Here is a 13714-nt window from a genome sequence, read left to right as displayed (position 1 = left end):
TGTAAACTCTCCCCGTGGGGACTCTGTGATGGATCTATCCCTTGTGCTTGCCTGTGTCCTCTGCTGCAGGTTTACATCTGCAGCAGATGCTGGGGCTGTGGAGGGAAGATATTTTTGAGGTGGTCCCACTGCCGGTGGAAAAATAGGCTGATGGGAGAGAAATATTGGTAAAGTATTGCTGTTTGAAAAGAGACTTCTCACCGTGACAGAAAAGGATCATCCCCGTGGTGGAGCAGGTGGAGATGGGCTCTCCAGCCTTTCCTGCAGGGCTTGAAGTGTCTGGTTACATGCTGGGACTCTGTAAACATCAATTTTTGGGTGAGGCTCCATCACTCTGATCTTTCTGCATCTCCAGATCCCAGTCCTAAATCAGAAGCAGTTGTTTCTTACCCACAGGAGCACCTTGATGTTTATGTGCAGTTTGGAGAACCCAAACTGGTGGGAATTGGGGCTTCATGACTCATTTTGAAGCCCTGCTGTTTGGATTGTCAGGAAGTAAGGAGATAAGTGAGTGCTGGGGCCAGGTGTGTGTCCAGCAATTCCCAGGCACTCACCTGAGCATCCCATCCCCAGCAAATCTCAGGTGGGACATGCAGAAATCCCAGTGTCACCAAACCATCACTGAGGTGCTGTTGGGGATCTCTGGAGTGTGTTTTAGGGATAAGGAGGACACGTGCCCCAGCATCATGCAGAGCCTGGAACCATGGAGCATGGACCAGTGAGTCAGTCTGAGGCTGTTTCTTCAGCCAGAAAAATCCAGGAAAAGGAGTTTTTCCCATTCTGCACCACCTGTGGCAGCTGCAGCACCCAGCTAAGTTTGGGATAAAAGCACATATCCAAATAAATGAAATATTCCAGTGTTTGGCTGGCAGCTCTCGTGGCTTCCTCTGTAATGATTTCCTGCCCCTCTCTGCTGGCTGGGAGCTCCTTTCTTGTTCAGGAACAAAACTGTATTTAACAATACTTCCCATTGTTTGCCCTTCCATTCAAAGGGAAGGAGCCGCTGCCCTCTGAAGATACAAATTAATTAGAAGCAAATACTCTCCTGTTCTCTGGAGCAGAAAGGCCAAACAGAGTGGCTTTCTGTGGAAACATGGGACCAAAGTGGCTCTTGTGTCCTGCTCCTTTACATAACTGATTGCTATCTGCTCAGCAGAGGTGCCACTGAAAGCCCCAAACCTCTTTTGGTTTGGTAGCGTTGATTTTCTGCTAATGCTTGGATGGCAACAAAGTCCCCCAAAATGATTCATGGCTGTGTTTAATAAGAGATTTATAGACAGTGAGCCAGCAGGACAGATCTGACCAAAATCCAGCAGTGGGTTGAGTTACACTTGGTCTTTTTAGCTGAATTTTAGTTTGGTTTATGAATTTTAGTTTGGTTTATGAAGTATGGTGCTGATGGATATTGTGGGTGCTTTCAACCTGAGCCATTGGTTAAAGTAAAAATGAAGTATTAAAAATTCAATTTTTAATAATTTTTAATAATTTTTAATAATTTTTAATAACCTGGGCAGAGCCCTGTGCTGGGGTGGGATGGTGTTGGTCACATATACAGCTCCTAGGGGTTGTATATTTAATTTTACCTCTGAGTAAAATTTTACCTCTGGGAGATGACTGAGGTGTCCCTTCCTGCCCTGGAGCTGCCCTGGTGGCCCTGCCTTGCCAGGGAAGGACAGCAGAGCAGGACTGGTTCCTCCATACCCACTGTCCCTTTGGTTTTGGTTTCTTTAAGCTGGAAACTATCAGTATTTAATGGGATATGGTTTGCTTATCACTCTTTAAAAGCCTCAAAATAGAGCTGGTCTTTGAGATTCTCCCTCAGTGGGAGCTGAGCCCCATCTCCAGCGGGATCTTGGCTCTGGATGCTTGGGAATGCTGGGAATATTGCAGCTGGGAATGCCAATGGCACAGATTTCCCACTGGTGATGGGGCTGTGATGGCACAAAGAGTTTAAAAACGCCCTGTGAGTTCTTCTGCTGCTGTTGGCTCCTGTCTCCCCGAGCAGGGACCATCCTCCTGCCATTCCAGAGCCCCTCCTGGCATTCCTCAGGGACAGAGGGAGCCATCCAACCCATCTCCTGAGGGTGGGGATGCCCCCAGAGCCTGCCATGGGATGCCACAGCCCAGCACGGCACCGCGGGCATGTCCTACTTAGAACACTGCTCCCTTTGTCCCCGAGCCATCAGCCCGGGGTTACTGAGCAACAAGGCTGCAAAACTTGTTATTTTATCTGCAGGCAGGAGAAGTGGCCCCCAGAACTCGGGGATAATCGCAGGAAAAGACACCTCTGGAGCAGGTTTTGAGTTCAGGAACGCTCCTCGCTGGGGTTTCTGCTCTCTCAGTGTTCACAGATTGCAGGCACAGAGCTGGGTTTGGGTTTGTGTGGGGCACTTGCTGTGTTATCAAGCAGTTTTGGGAGGAAAAAAGGTGGATCATGGCAGAGCTGGGCTGCAGTTCAGCCCTGGAGCTGTTTCCCACCGTGTTCTGAATTTGATGCACATGGGCATCCCTTGTTGCTGTCAAAAATGGTCATTTTAAGCAATCTGGTGGTCTTGGACTGTAAATGTGCTTTAGAAGCCAATCCTCTGTGTGCCCACAGTACCCAGGTTTGGAGGTGCTGGCAGGACAGCCCAGAATTTCCAGCTTTTCCAAGTTGCTCCTGGGCAGTGGTGGGCTCTGAAGATGGTACATCAGAGCAGGTTGGGAAAATCTGGTATTTTGGCTTTCAAGCTACGTCTTAATAACATTTTTTGCCTTGTTGATGGGAGCTTCTTTGGTTACTGAGAGGAAAAGTTGGCCTGCAGAAGGCAGAGGAAGGGAAGGTGGGCTGGAGGTGGCTGGGGGTGCATCTCAGGAGAGGTCCTGGTGACCTTTCTCAGAGCAGAGGTGTCTGCAGGGTCTGGATTTTAACTTCAGCAGGAAAAACCATCAAGGGAAGTCATGATGGAACTGCTGCAGCTGTTCATCAAACTGGGGCAATCCAGTGCCTGTTCAGAAGCCCTGGTGAGATTCCTGCCACCCTCCTGGGGTGTGTGGGGCAGCAGCTCCGTGTGCTGCACTTGCAGAGCGATGCCAGCTGTGCAGAGCTGTCCATCTTCACAAATGACTGACTCAGGAGATGTTAAAGCATAATTAGACTCTGAGGGTCCCTTTTGCAGACCCTGAGGCTGCCGTGGAGGAGGATTTTCCCAAGCTTTCAGGTGGCACCTGCCCCATGGTTGGACGTCTGGAGGGGGGAATATTTCCACCTGCTGCGCCGAGAAGTCAAAGCCTGTCCTCCTCTCAGTGTCATGACCAGTTCTTTTTAACCATTTTCCCTTTTCATTTTGAAGTTGCCCAGGAGAAGCCAGAGCAGATCCCTCTGGAGAACCGCTCCTGTGTGCTGATCCGCCGGGACCTGGTGGCCCTCCCTGCCAGCCTCATCAGCCAGATCGGCTACCGCTGCCACCCAAAGCTCTACTCCGAGGGAGACCCTGGCGAGAAACTCGAGCTGGTTGCAGGTAGATTTTCCTTGGAATGCCTTTGGATTGCTGCTGTCTCCCTTCTGGAGCTGTGCTCTCCATCTTGGGTGCCCTTGCAGTGTCTTTCTGGATTATTCGTCACCAGTCGTCTTTTGGAAAGTTCTGAGTTTCCTTTAATTTGCTGACAGAAAAATGTGTCATTAACAGGATTTATTCAATTGAATTAATTTAGCATTTTAATTGAATTCTGCAGCTTGTGTTCTTCCTGCTCGGTGTGGCTGCAGTGAGTGTGTTTTCATTTAGAATCACGGATCTAAAAACCCAACAAACCCCACACAAAAATTGCCACATTGTAAGATTTACAAAGCCAGGGAGATAAAATCTGTGACAGTGAACAAGCTTTGAAAAACCTGAAAAAGTTTCTTTATAAATTTACGAAATGGTCAAACGCTGCAGCAGGAAGAGAATGAAATGAGTTTGGTCCTTTCTTCTGTCTTTGTTTTCATTTTGGGGGGAATTTACAACACTGAGAGAATTTACTCCTTCTCCAGAAAAGATTTCTGGCCAGTGGGAGGTGGAAGAGGTTCTGTTTGAGAGTGTAGAGCTGGAGGAGTGAAACCAGGTGGCTGTGGCAGCCCAGGCAGACCCAGCAGTGCACAGAAAGTGTTTAACTGGAGTGACCAGGTTGAATCCCAGTGGAAATAATATTATTCTGCTTTTAGAAGTTCCTCCAGCTTGACTTTGCAGTGGCCTGGCTGTGGGTTTTTCCCTTGGATGTGGCTGTGTGGGGATGGCTGGGCAGGACATCCCAGACATGCCCCCAGGTGGGGAGGTTTAATTAATTAATCCCTGCAAAGCCCTTGGTCCAAAAAGGACGTGTGGCAGCACAGTCCATCCAAATCTGTTCTTCCCTTCCAGTCATTTCTCTCTTGGTGAGTAGCATGATTTCATTTTCCTTCTGGAGAAGGAGTCAGGATTTCAGGGGGTGCCCACAAAGGTTTGCAGCTGGTGGAGGACAGGACTTTGATGGCAGGCAAAGCACAGTGCACAACCACAAGTATTTATTTTGGATCTGGAATATTCATTTTGTACCCATTTCCATTTAATGTGAGACTTCTTAAAACCATCAAGTGGAGCAGGTTATTTTCACAGTGAGAGCTGCAAATTGGTTTGAGGCAACTCTGCTTGATTTACATTTTTCAATCTGGGAAAAAAGTAGATTAATATCACTAACTGATAGTGGCTGCCTGGTTATTTTTCATTTATTAAAGTGAAGTTCCCCTCAGTGGTGGCTGGTGTTTGCTCTGATGCCTTATCTCTTAAAATACAAAATAAACTCCCCTAATTCCTGTCTCAGACCTGGAGGGGGGGCTCGATCCTGCTGTGAAAGTTTTCCTCAACTCTCCAAGTGGGAGTGTTTTCCTTTTGTTTCTGGTTTTTCATGCTACAGTTGATTCAGCAAACTTGAGCAGCCCTCTCTAAAAAAGGGTCTTTAACAAGGCTTGCAGTCACCACAGCACATCTGAGGGAGGGCCTGAGGCTGTTACTCAAAAAAAGTCATTAAATGGAAGAGAATACGAGGAGGATTCCTGGTGAGAGGTGGCATGGCTCAGAGATCCAGAGGGATGCTGCATCCTGGGGCAGGAGGAGTGTCCTGGGGTGCCTCTGGTGCCAGGGGAGGTGCAGGGGGTCAGGCCCAGGAGCTGCCCTGAAGGTCAGGGACAATCCTCTTCCCTGGAAATCCAGGAGGAGATGTTACTTCTGCAGCAGATGTTTTTCTATCTCCAGAACAGAGTGTGTTCTGGATCCAGCCATGACCCATTATTTAATCTTAATTAAAAGCAAATACCAAAACCCTCTCATGTAAGAGAATGCCTGAAAAATGGGATAACCTCTCCCTGGAAGCAATGCTGAGGCAGGAGCAGGTTGGTCTGCGAGCAGAGTAAAAAGGTTTGATATAAAACCTGCTGTAAAGTACTGCCAGACCTCTGGACGTGTCCAGCTGCTTTGCACAGGGTTCCTTTTTCTTCCAGAAAACATCCTTAAAGGCAGCAGGTTCAAAGGCAGCAGTTCCTTGTGCTTTAGAAGGAAAATTCCCTGCTCACCAGAGGTTTCAGGAGGTGATGGGCTGGGGTTTTGGAAGCAGTTAGATCTGTAACCAAGTACCTCTTTCTGTGCTGGATGGGGTTTTTTCTTTCATTTCCAGCTCTGTGTTATACAGTCTTGTACTGGAAAAAAAAAAAAAGAAAGAAAAGGCCAAATGGATTGGGGTTTTCTTGCTTCAGAAAGGATAAATAATCTGATCTGTACATATCAAATCACGGTGTGCATTGCTGAGAAAATAGGAATCCTTTCATTTGATTCCCATAGACTTCCTGTCTGTACAGATAAAATTAGGAGTTGTTATTGCCTGGGACTTGCCAAGGCCCCAAGGATTTGTCAGGATTCTCCAGGATTCTTGTTGCAGCAGGTGGAGGAGGCTCCCACCAGCGAGGAGGAGCTGTGGGTGGCTCAGGGGTGGCTCTGTGGGTGGCTCAGGGGCTCATTTTGGGCTGTCCCTCTCCCCCCTTGCAGGCTCAGGTGTTTACATCACCCGGGGGCAGCTGATGAATTGCCATTTATGTGCTGGTGTCAAACACAAGGTCCTGCTCAGACGTCTCCTGGCCACCTTCTTCGATCGGTAGGTCCTGTCCCGTCCTGTCCCACTGCTCCTCGTGCTCTGCCAAGGGATCCCTTCCCTGTTCCCTTCACCTCCCAGGGGTGTCACCAGCTCTTCATCCTCTGCACTCAGCTCTGTGCATTTTCTTTATGATGCTTGAGAACTTTATTCCATTTCCATGCACATTTCCCATTCCTCACCTTAAAATCCTGGTGGTGCCTCCAGCAGGACCTGAAGGGAGGAGGGCAGGGCAGTGGCTGTCCCCATGTCCCCTCTCCCAGGATCTCCCTTTGCCAAATCCAGGTGATGCCTCACCTGAAGGGAGGAGGGTGGGGCAGTGGCTGTCCCCATGTCCCCTCTCCCAGGATGTCCCTTTGCCTCCCCACAGGAACACTCTTGCCAACAGCTGTGGAACTGGAATCAGGTCCTCCACGAGCGATCCCAGCAGGAAGCCCTTGGACAGCAGGGTCCTCAATGCAGTCAAATGTAAGGAGAGGGGTGTTCTGCTGCTGGGGTGGGACAGCATGGCCCAGTCCTGGGCAGGGAAGGGCACTCTGTGTCATAATGGTGGAATTAGGTTGTAGGAAAATCAATTTATTTTTTAGTTTGCATCGTTTTTTTGATTGCCCAGAGAAGATGTGGTTGGGATCTGCTCTCCATCAGCCACTTCTCCCTCAGTCACCTGTGGATACCTGGAGTGTTTTGGGACAGGAGGTGCTGGAGGAAGCCCTGAAGGGTTCAGAAAGATCTGTTTGCCATGGGCTTCATTTGCAGTGGGAATCACTGTGTTCTCTCAGCCTGGCTGAATTCTGGGGAGTAAATCTATGTGTAAATGTTACTGTGCTGGAGAACAAAACTCTTAAGCAGTTTTTTTCATCTAGTTTTTAAGATTTGGAAGAGAAATCTTTCCCCTCCCTGATTGTAAAGTGCAAGGGCCTTCCAGCTGCCCTGGGAGATCTGGGGAAAAGGGAGAAGAGGGCAGATGTGTGGTTGCACATGGTGGAGTCAGCTCCCTGTTAGCAGTTCTATCCTGGAGAGTCCCAGCTCTGGACTTTGCAGCCATGATCCTTCCTGAGGGGGCTGCAAGGGCACTGGTGCTGGGGTATGGGATGGGTTCCTCCTGCCTGGGTTTGTCCCTGTGCACGAGCTTTAGCTGACAGTTATTCACCGTGGCAGTTCCTTGGATGCTGCTCCACAACATCAGGTGCTTGGCAGGGCACGAGGGATTGCAGGGCTCCTGCAGCTCCACTGCTGCTGCCTGCCAGGGGATGTGCCAGAGAGGGAAGCTGGAGCAGCCAGGCTGCTGGGCCAGGCAGGGGTGGCACAAGGAGAGGGACAGGCAGAGGACAATCCCTTGGGCAGCCCCTCAGCTGTGACAGCTCCTGCAGCACTGGGGGTTTAGGAGCCATTAACGGAGCTGCTGCTGGGGAGTTTGTGGGATCTTTTGTGTGTCCACCTCAGGTTTGGCCATCCCCATGTGCTGTGGCTGTGCCTGTGGCTCTGGGGGTCCCCATGCAGTGAGGGGCCTGTGGTGCTGTTCGCAGGGGTCCCAGGATGAGGGAAGAGATGAGAATCTTGACTCCACGTTTCAGAAGGCTGATTTATTATTTTATGATAAAAGAAAATGATATATTAAAACTATACTAAGAACAGAAGAAAGGATTTCATCAGAAGGCTAGCAAGGGATAGAAAGGAATGGAATGATTATAAAATCTTGTGTCTGACCAGAGAGTCCGAGCCAGCTGGACTGTGATTGGCCATTAATTAAAAACAACCACATGAGACCAATCACAGATGCACCTGTTGCATTCCAGAGCAGCAGATAATTAGTGTTTACATTTCGTTTCTGAGGCCTCTCAGCTTCTCAGGAGAAAAGATCCTAAGGAAAGGATTTTTCCCAAATGATGTCTGTGCCAATGGCCCTCCTGGGACCCATTCCTGGCTGTCTCCAGCTGAGGAGCTCTGTCTGTGTGGAGAGCTCCGGCCTGTGGGTGAAACCCCGCTCTGTCCAGGCTCACCTTTGTGTCCCTCCCCCAAAAGCCTGAGCCCCGTGTCTCCCTGTCTTTGCAGTGTACTGCCAGAACTTTGCCCCGAGCTTTAAGGAGAGCGAGATGAACGTGATCGCGGCCGACATGTGCACCAACGCGCGGCGCGTGCGCAAGCGCTGGCTGCCCAAGATCAAGTCCATGCTGCCCGAGGGGATGGAGATGTACCGCAGCGTCATGGGCTCCTCCACAAACACTGTCCCCCTGGAGCCCGACTTCCAGCCCAACGCGGGCCAGCCCTTCGAGCAGCGCATCTATGCAGAGAGGAGGAGCGAGGCGGGGACTATCGTAGCCCTGAGAACTAGCACAGTGAATGTAGAGCTCAGCAACGGATCCAGCCAGCCCTTCGAGCAGGGCGAGGACGCCGAGGGCGCCGGCTCCGTCATCCAGGAGGCAGCTGCCACGGATGCTGTGGCATCGGAAACCCAAAGCACCCCCCAACCCTTCGAGCAAGGCTCGGGCTCCTCCAGCCGGCCCGAGACCCCCGTGAGGAGACAGGATGGTACTTATGGAGGGACTTTATAAAGAGAGCAAACATTTCATGACCTATAAGGGATCTGTAATACTAAAGCTGCTTGCATGCATTACTAATACGAAACAAAAAAAAATGTGATCAAGCCACTTACCTACTGAACTGCTACTGTTGCCTGAAAAAAATGTGATTTTTATTCTGCTTGTATTTAAAATTTATGAAGGAAATAATCGCATTCGTTATACTGTAAACGACTAGGTCTGTGGCGACCTACTTAAAAAAATATTGGGCTCCTTTTTTGATATTCCTGAGGTTAGTCTATAAGATTGTAGCTTTTTCTTTTTGGTTTATTTTTTTTCCTTTCCTTTCCTTTTTCTTTTCTTGTTTTTTTTTTTTTTTTTTTTTTTTTGGTTTTTTGTTTGTTTGTTTTAAGAAGGGGAGGAGAAAAGCTAGCCACCCCCCACCCACCACCACCCCGTCATCACCCCATCCATCACTCAGCTCAGAAGTAAAGCCATCGTTAACCTTGTCCTCTAAGGAGAGTTTTGTCACTGAACAGGAAAGCGAGGTGTGTTCGGGTGCAGGTGCTGTGACTGGCCGCGTTTGTCTCGGGAAGGGCTCGAGCCAAGTGGGATGGGCTGGGGGAAATTCTGGCAGTGAAATCATGGCCAGACCCCTCTGGAGGCAGGGGGAGCCCTGGCCGTGGTGCTGCTGTCCCGGGGAGGTTCCTGCAGCTCCCTGGAGCAGGGATGGTGCCGCAGGAGTTTGGGCTGGCACGTGTCGGGAGGACTGCGTGGGATGCAGGTGGAGAGCCTGGCTGCCGTTGTGGTTGTGGTCTGGTTTTTGCCCAATATGGCTGGGTTTGGGTTTGGTTTCTCTCTCCCTCCCTCCCTTCCTCCCTCCCAGCCACTCCTTTTCCTTTGCTTCTCCGTGTTGGCACCTTCACGTCCCCGCTCCTGGGGGACCGGGCTCTGTCACCCCTCTGCACCCCGGGACGTGCAGGTCCTGGGGCACCCACAGGGAGGGGAGGAGCCCCCCCTCAGCCTGTGAAGGGATTTAGGGAGGAATCTGAGCATGGAGAGCACGTTGTTCTTGCTCCAAAGGGAGCAACACCCGGAGCTCTTGGTGTTGGCTCCTGGCAGCATCCGCCCCAGAGGCAGAGCTCAGTGCGTGCAGAGCTCACCCTCTGCCCCTCCCTCCTCCCCAGGCCAACCAGGCTCTCACTTTTTAATAATTTGGAGTGTATTGGATGCAAAAATTAAAAGATAAAATGAGCTTTGTGCCCTTCTGTGAAGAGGTTTTGGGGAGGAGGAAGAGCTTTGCCTCCTGCTCTCCCTCCCGCTGCCCCTTCTGGGGAAAACCCAACGCGGAGTTATTTGTCTTTATTTTTCTTGTTGCAGGCTGATGTCCCCAGGCTGTGGTGGCTTTGGTGGCCTCGGGATGGGACTTGTGGGTGTCCCTGGAGCCCGATGGGCAGCAGGTACCTGCTCTGTCCCTCCCCTTTCCAAACCCCAAAGTGAGCAGAGTCTGTCCAAGGGGACACTGCAGCTTCCCCCGAGTGCTGGGGCCAGGCTGGGGTCCCACGGGGATGGCACTGCCAGTGCCCCCAAGGGATGGGGACAGGGACATTAAAGCCAAGTTTGGCTTTTTCCTTTTCTTTTTTCCTTTCCTATTTTATTGATGGTTATTTTTACTGTGACTTAACGACCTGCTTTAATGACGCTTGCAGCTTGTTCTCTAACACGTTGGGGACGAGGAACAAGGTGCACAAAGAGTCACTTTTAGGCTGCTGTGGCTGTGCTCCTCTTTTCTTTCCTGCTTTGATTCCCTAATCCAGACAGCGCTTTGCTCAGGGTTTTCTTCCTTCTTTGTATTTCCAATGGGAAAGGGGGAGTGGGGAGAGGATAACCCAACTTTTGGCCATTTGTTTTGTTTTCTTTAATACTTGAAGCAGTTTTTTTGCATCATAAATAACGAGGCTGCCCAGCCTGTGCCACTGCTCCTGACAAACAAATCAATGTTGGGGAGGGTCCTGCCCCACATTGGGTTTTGGCACAGCTTTTTTGGGGGGACTGTGATGCCCCAGACCAGTTTTTGGGGGCTGGTGCAGGTGCAGAGGTGTGGGATGTTTCGGAGAAGTGGGAATGGGCACGGCTCTATTTGCACTTTACCCACGTCACTGAACAACCCCGGGGACCACGGGCTGAGCTCGGGGGGCTTTGTCCCCAGCTATCCCTGGGGACACGGAGCAATTCCTTGGCCCTGGGGTGTCCCTGTGCCCTGGGGACAGCTGCTGGAGGGCAGCTCAGCCAGCTTGGTGGGGCTCAGGTTTGGCTGAGGACCCTCCTGATCCCCAAATCTTTGGGTTTGCCAAAAGTCTGAGGCAAGCTGGGAGCGGCTCCGGGTGCCGGAGATCAAAAGTCGTCCCCTGTGTGTGTGTCTGTGTGCATATCTATAAATATAAATATAGAGAGAAAAGATATTGCAGAGGATTCCTCCTCCTCCTTTTTGGCACTTGCTGGGGGTGGGGAGCAGGCTGAGCCCCCCAGCTGGGGGCTGCACTTGGCTGGAGGGATTAATTCTGGACCAAACCTGTTCCCAGACAGCCAAGGGGGCCACCAGGGGGGCAGCAGCAAAGTACTTGAATGGCTTAGGACAGAGAGTCTGGAGAGAGTCAAGTTGCACAGTGAAAATATATATTTTTATACCTAGCACAACTTCCTGTATATTTTGGGGTTTTTTTCTTTCTTTTTTTTTTTTTTCCTTTCCTTTCCCTTTTTTTTTTTTTTTTCCTGATTTGGGTTTGTTTTATTAATTATTGTTATTATTATTAGGAAGGCAAACTTCTAAAATGTGAAGGGCGTTGGGTTTTTCCTTATCTGGTAGATGAGGGCAAGCATTTTGCACTAATGTTTCCTGTGTGTGGAGGATTAATGATATGTTTGAAAATGTTATATGGTAATGATTGTATTCTTCCGAGAAAAAAAACCAACAAAAAAAAAAAGGCAAAAAAAAAAAATAACCCCTTAAAACTGAATGTAAGGTGAGAACAGAGCAGTCCATCGATTGTATGCGGCTTTCCTGAGTGCCTTAGAATTTTTTGATCATTTTTTTTCCAAGGAAAACAGATTAAGAAGATCAGATCATAACCAACTCCTTCCTCCTCTTTGTTTACGACACTATTTTAAATTCTAGAATTTTGGGGCTGCTTTATAATGTGAATAGGAAACTGCATTCATCTAGGTCTGACAGTGTAAAATCAGAGCATCAGTATTTATGGTATGTCTGCACCTTTATTCTTATGCTTGACTATTAGCAATATTACCTGTATATTCTATATCTAAAGTTATACCAAGCACCTTTAACGAGCGCAGAGTGTAAAAGCACCCGAGTTCCCGCAGCTGCCGTAGCGTAGGACCAGCTCCTCTCCTCCTCGTTAGCGCTAATTAAACAAACACCGCTTCGCACGGCCGAGGGGCTGCATGACCCTCCGCCAGCCCGGTGACACGGCGACATTCCCGACCTTTCCCGGCGGTGAGGGCAGGAGCTGGAGCGGCTCCTCGGGGCTGGCATTGCCCCGGAGATCCCCGGGGATGCGGGGCTGGGAACCGCGGGCTCCGAACCCCGCAGCGCCCCGAAACTGGAACTGCCCGCGGGCTTTGGGGAGCAGAGCTGTCCCCCGGGGCTGTCCCCAGCCCTGTCCCCAGCCCTGTCCCCCGGGGCTGTCCCCAGCTCTGTCCCCAGCCCCGTCCCCAGCCCTGTCCCCGGGGCCGTGCTCAGAGCTCTCGTTTTGCTGGAAATCGCTCGCTGCGAACGGAGAAGGAGCCGTGGGAAGCCGGGATGAGCCCGGAGTGTCCCCAGAGTGTCCCCAGCTGTCCCCGCAGCCCCCCGTGGCCATCCCGGGATTCAACTGCTGTTCCAAGTGTTCCTGCTCTCCAAACCGTGCTGGGAGCGAGCGAGGGGGCGAGTGGGACGCACTCACATTGGAAACCCCTCCACTCCTCCTCCAGTTTCTTCCACTGTTTAAAAGCGTTTTGCACACACACAGAAATCTAAAAAAAAAAAAAAAAAAAAAAAAAAAAAAAAAATCGTGATTTTTATGTCAAGGTTATAATAAAAATAATAATAAAAAAAAAGCCAAAACTTGCAATACTATTTTTAGCAGACGAGAATAAAGAAAAGAAAAAGTAAATTAAATAATTAATAAATAATAAAAAACAACTGAGTATAAATGTATAAATATTTTTGACTTGAACATTTGGATGGCACTTGATTCAAATAGAACATTAATCCTTTGGACAGAATGTTTGGGGAAAAAAAAAAGGACTTAAAGTACAAGGTTGTTTTTAAAGCGTCTTCATAGGGTATTAAGTAGTACTGTAATTCATGACTGTTAAAAATACTTTCTGTGCTGTAAGGAAATCTCACAGTACCACTGAATTATGTTCCTCAGCTGTCTCAGCCACGAACGACGCTAGCTTCTTTTTTTTTATTTTTTATTTTATTTTGTTTTTTTACCATGCATTATTCACTAGTATTTATGTGCTCTTACTCTGTATAGTTCAGACTGTTATTTTGTAGCCATGGCTGACACGATATATCAGTAACTAAACAAAAAAAAAAGAGAGAGAAAACATGAAGACCCCCCCACCCTGAGCTGGAACTGTGCTCATAGCTGTTTTCATATGACGAAAAAAATCCATTAAAAAAAAAAACAAAAAACAAAAAAAACCAACCCAATGTGATCATTAATTGTAAAGCGCTTTGTAAAATTCACATTTACAAAATAATAAAGTAAATTACAATTAAAAGGTTTCCTTTGCTCTGGTTTCTTTCTGGGTGGTGGGCACTGTTAGGCAGGGGGTTGTTAATGGATGCTCAGGGGGCTCTGATGGCTCAGGCTCCACTTCAAGGTATGAAACAATCCCCAGATTTGGCCAATTGAAAGGTTTTGCCCAAATTTTGGGACTTTGGAATTCCCTGCACTGCCCTGGGCCTCACCTGATGTGGTTTGGGCATCTTTTGGCTTTTTTACCTGGACACATCACACATTCCCTCCCTCCCTCCACTTATAAAA

The 13714-nt window shown here is 49.2% G+C and overlaps 1 protein-coding gene across 2 annotated transcripts in view; it reads left to right on the top strand.

The window, feature by feature from the left end:
• The window catches only part of NACC2 (NACC family member 2), a 55232-nt gene extending 41803 nt beyond the window's left edge, over positions 1–13429 (top strand). For both annotated transcript variants that reach the window (XM_050981069.1, XM_050981068.1), the window contains exons 3-6: positions 3333–3500; positions 6036–6141; positions 6509–6606; positions 8191–13429. In XM_050981069.1, the coding sequence (XP_050837026.1) occupies positions 3333–3500; positions 6036–6141; positions 6509–6606; positions 8191–8690 (872 nt within the window). In that variant the 3' untranslated portion in view covers positions 8691–13429. The remainder of the gene's footprint in view (positions 1–3332; positions 3501–6035; positions 6142–6508; positions 6607–8190) is intronic.
• The last annotated feature ends 285 nt before the right edge of the window (positions 13430–13714 follow it).

This window comes from Serinus canaria, chromosome 17 (genome assembly GCF_022539315.1).
Source record: "Serinus canaria isolate serCan28SL12 chromosome 17, serCan2020, whole genome shotgun sequence".
Taxonomy (NCBI): Eukaryota; Metazoa; Chordata; class Aves; order Passeriformes; family Fringillidae; genus Serinus; species Serinus canaria.
Note: the sequence above shows the minus strand (reverse complement) of the source record. Positions and strands in the feature narration are given on the sequence as shown.